Source organism: the organism of the source record quoted next, unplaced genomic scaffold, assembly GCF_019419815.1.
Source record: "Pyrus x bretschneideri cultivar Hongxiangsu unplaced genomic scaffold, Pyrus_bretschneideri_v1 Contig102, whole genome shotgun sequence".
Classification (NCBI taxonomy): Eukaryota; Viridiplantae; Streptophyta; class Magnoliopsida; order Rosales; family Rosaceae; genus Pyrus; species Pyrus x bretschneideri.
Window position 1 is genome coordinate 86,635 of NW_025999394.1, and position 4,479 is coordinate 91,113.

The 4,479-nt window shown below is 40.7% G+C and overlaps 1 protein-coding gene across 3 annotated transcripts; it reads left to right on the forward strand.

Annotated features, from left to right (window-relative positions):
• Positions 1 to 298: 298 nt before the first annotated feature.
• LOC125470777 (protein CELLULOSE SYNTHASE INTERACTIVE 1-like) lies at positions 299 to 3,813 on the forward strand. 3 transcript variants are annotated; one of them, XM_048570358.1, is made up of 3 exons: positions 299 to 731; positions 863 to 1,004; positions 1,931 to 3,813. In XM_048570358.1, exon 3 carries the CDS (start codon positions 1,972 to 1,974, stop codon positions 3,652 to 3,654), a length of 1,683 nt encoding a protein of 560 aa, XP_048426315.1. In that variant the 5' UTR covers positions 299 to 731; positions 863 to 1,004; positions 1,931 to 1,971; the 3' UTR covers positions 3,655 to 3,813. The 3 variants fall into 3 exon arrangements, with proteins under 3 accessions (XP_048426315.1, XP_048426322.1, XP_048426325.1); XM_048570365.1 differs by having other exon boundaries at positions 1,937 to 3,813; XM_048570368.1 differs by lacking the exon at positions 863 to 1,004 and having other exon boundaries at positions 1,937 to 3,813.
• The last annotated feature ends 666 nt before the right edge of the window (positions 3,814 to 4,479 follow it).

Consider the following 4,479-nt stretch of genomic DNA (forward strand, 5'->3'; position numbering starts at 1 on the left):
CTTCACTCGCAATCGTAGCCGTCGAGTCTTCAATCTTGCTCGACATTTAAGGCCAGCTGCCCAAACTTAAGCACGCATTTTCTCTCTCGACAGAGAATGCGCAGTAAAAGATACTTTCTTTTTCAATTTTATTTTCTTCCATATTAGAGAGAGAGAGAGAGACAGTGACATTTTGTCATTTCATTTGCTTCCTTTTAGAGAGAGAGAGAGAGAGAGAGAGAGGAGATTTGAATGTGGATTTGATTTTGTTTGTATAAATATTCACCTGTTGTCTGGTTGTGTTGGAAAAACAAAAAAAAAGTTCAAAAATTTGAAGTGGGTCGAGTTTGAAATCGAGCTAGCTGCTTCTGCTGCTGGTTTTTAAAAATTGGGTTTCGAGCGTTTCCTCCTGTTTCTCTAATTGCAACCAGAAATTGTTTCTGGGTTGTTTCTGAAACTGCCACTTGAATGTGAGTGACTGAGATTCAGAGAGAGAGAAAGAGAGAGAGAGATTAAATCCAGTTGCTTTGAGGATTTTGGCAGCATTTCTGAGTTGGGTTTTGTAATTTAGAGAGAGAGAGAGAGAGAGGAGGAGGGCTTTAGAGAGAGAGGGGGGGGGGTTTGAAGGTAAATTGATCTGGGCTCTGCTGAAGTTGATCACAGAGAAACTGGGAGGTTTGAAGTGCAAGCTATAGTGGGTTGCTTTCTGAGGAAAAAAGAGAGGACAAGCTTCTGTTTTCTGAGTCTTAAAGGTTAGTTCTTTAAATTCTCTACTTCAGATGTAAAAGAAGAAAAGTTTCATCCCTTTTACACTTTCTGGAATTTATCATATTTACTAATTACATGTAATTCTGGGAATCATTGCTTTCCTTTTGTGTTGCAGTAACAAAAAGGAGAGAGAGAGAGAGAGAGAGAGAGAGAGAGAGAGAGAGAGGGAGGGAGGGAGAAGAGGGCATTTGTCTCATCAGTTGTGGCTGTCAATGGTGGAAGCCTTTGGATTATAATCAAAGTCAATTCAAGTTGAGGTATTTGTTTGATGATTTTTTCTTTGAATTTTCTTGAAAGTAGTTTGTGGGGTTTGGTCCATCCATCTAGCTGAAGTTTTAGACACACTCTATTTGTACAACTTGGGATAGATAGAGACTTGAACCTTCTCTTCAAAGTAAAGCCTCTCTCTCTCTCTCTCTCTCTCTACCCCACCTAGCTTCATTTATGAGTAAAAATGGTAACCAAGCCAAGAATCCCTACTTTCCCATTCTCCTTCCATAAAATCGTGACCCTTGAATATCGATCAAGGCTCGTTATAATTTTTTGCAAAGCGATATCCTACTTTAGTCTAATTTAATCGGTAGAAAGATAGATTCGAACAAAGGATCAAGATCAAGTTTTCTCTTGATTGATCTTGATCGTGGTTGAAAAGTAAAGTTGTAGCTTTAAGTTTCACTCACCAATATACCCGTCTTTAGTCACATAAATTTCCCTCATAACATCTACTAGAAGAGAAGACTGATTTGATTTCACTTACCAACTTTAGGCCCTCTTAATTGGACGGCACTGCTTTCTGCTTATTAGCATTTAAAAGCAAACTTTTATAATATTAGAAGTTTTTAATCGTCATTAAAAATTAATTAATTTTTTTTAGGATTTAATTTTGGTTTGGGTCATTTAATGATGGCTTGCCAACAGTATGTCCTTGGGCATCTTTTAGGTAATTTCCCATATGGTTGGTCGAATATTGTTTTCAGCAAAGCAAGCTTGCTGTGATCATATAAGATTCTCGAAGCTATTGATGTGGCCCTATTTGTTTTTATTTACATCTAATAATATTATTGCTTAATTTATATTTTTATGATTGCAACTGCTCCACTGCCTTTTAGTTTTATATGCACATATCTTTACTTTGCATCTTCTTATTTGTTAGCATTCTAACAACCCTGTGTTTTCTTCCAAGGTTCAGTTGCTTGAGCTCTCGTATCCAATTTGATTGAGATCATGGAGGAAGAAGGCGGCAATGAGGTTTTGATCTGTACACGATCAGCAGAAGAATGGTTGTTACATGCTCGGGAGCTTGTTCCATTGGCACTGAACAAGGCAAGAGAGGTTAAGGGGTTTCCGGGTCGATGGAAGATGATCATTTCGAAGTTGGAGCAGATCCCTTCGCGTTTGTCGGATTTGTCTAGCCATCCGTGCTTCTCCAAGAATGCTCTTTGTAAGGAGCAATTGCAGTCGGTATCTAAGACGTTGAAGGAGGTTATTGAATTGGCAGAATTTTGTGTGGGGGAGAAACACGAAGGAAAACTTCGGATGCAGAGCAATCTGGATGCATTGTCTGGGAAACTAGATTTGAATTTGCGGGATTGCGGGCTATTGATCAAGACCGGGGTGCTTGGTGAGGCTACTTTGCCTTTAGCAATGGCCGGTTCCTCAAGTGAGCCGGAGGCTGCTGCCAATGGGAACATAAGGGAGCTGCTTGCGCGGCTTCAGATTGGTCACTTGGAGGCAAAACACAGGGCTCTCGACAGTCTCGTAGGGGTCATGAAAGATGATGAAAAGAATGTGCTGTCAGTTATGAGTCGTAGTAACATTGCTGCTTTAGTTCAGCTGCTCACTGCAACATCTCCTCGTATCCGAGAGAAGACTGTGACTGTAATTTGCTCACTTGCAGAATCTGGAAGCTGCGAAAATTGGCTTGTTTCTGAAGGTGTTTTGCCACCTCTGATAAGGCTTGTTGAGTCTGGCAGTGCAGTAGGGAAAGAGAAGGCTACAATTTCGCTTCAGAGGTTGTCAATGTCTGCTGAGGCAGCACGTGCAATTGTTGGGCATGGAGGGGTTCGTCCACTGGTTGAGATCTGCCAAACTGGTGATTCTGTTTCTCAGGCTGCTTCTGCTAGCACTTTGAAGAACATATCAGCTGTCCCTGAGGTTCGACAGACTCTAGCTGAGGAAGGCATTGTAAAAGTTATGATCAATCTCCTTGATTGCGGAATTTTATTGGGTTCAAAAGAATATGCAGCAGAATGCTTACAGAATCTCACTGCAAGCAATGACAATCTCCGAAGGTCTGTAATATCAGAAGGTGGAATTCGAAGCCTGATGGCTTATCTTGCTGGCCCGTTGCCACAAGAATCCGCAGTTGGGGCATTGAGGAATTTGGTTGGTTCGGTTTCTATGGAGGTCTTGGTTTCTCTTGGTTTCCTTCCACGCATAGTTCACGTGCTTAAATCCGGTTCACTGGGGGCACAGCAGGCTGCTGCATCGGCAATTTGCAGGGTTTGCAGCTCAACAGAGATGAAAAAATTGATCGGTGAAGTGGGGTGCATTCCTCTCCTCCTCAAGATGCTCGATGCTAAATCAAACAGTGCAAGAGAGGTTGCTGCACAGGCAGTTTCGAGTCTGATGACCTTTTCTCATAATTGCAGAGAAGTGAAAAGGGATGACAAAAGTGTGCCGAGTCTAGTTCAACTGCTTGACCCTAGTCCCCAAAACACAGCCAAAAAATACGCAGTTTGTTGCCTTGGATTACTGTGTTCGAGTAAGAAATGCAAGAAGCTGATGGTCTCGTATGGAGCAATCGGGTACCTCAAGAAGCTTACAGAGATGGACATCCCTGGAGCGAAGAAGCTACTCGAACGGCTGGAAAGAGGGAAGTTGAGAAGTTTCTTCACAAGAAAATAGAGGAAGAAATGCGAAGTGTACTTTTGGTAAGCTTTGTGAAGCTTTTGATATCTGATGCAGTAGCTGTTTCATGGTCTATATGAAACGATGTAATCTATGTTATGTATGTTCTGTTATTTATAAGGTTTATGAAAATATAAAATCTCTGTAGTTCTATCATGTTTTTCTCCTCTGCTATCTGGTGCAATTTCTGGGATGCCATAACAATTTTAGCCCTTATATCAAAGCTTCCCTCTCGTCGCTTCACGAGCGATTCTTAGATATCATCGGTTGCAAATCATGTCTCTTTCTCTGATCAAGTGACATGGTTGTTACAACCCGTGAAAGGGAAAATTTTGTCTCTTGCCACCTATCGATTGATCAATAGAAATGGTGCAAGCTGTACAAGTTTCTTATTATGGCATACATTAACCTCAACATTTACATTTCGCATCAGTCCATCTGTATATAACTAATATTTATGTTGTGTTTTGGAAGGTCGACTATCCTCACAGTTTAGCAAATCCTGCTATATTTCTGATAGTTTTCTTTCATTTTTCCATCTCCACCAATCCAAATTGATTCCAAAGAAGCAGACCAACACACTTCTGATAATTAGTCAAATTGCCCAATAATTTAATCTCATTAGAACTGCAGTTGCATTTGGGTGCCTCATTGGGTCCAGAGCTAATATATTGCTTTTCCAAAATCTACTTTCCAATGAACACTTTTGCTGAGAAGCATGTTTTAGGGACATGCTTCAAATCAAGTGCTAGGCGTTGAGAGTATGAACCATGTATCGGAGAAAAAGTATTGTCTAATAATTTATATAATCACGAGCACCTT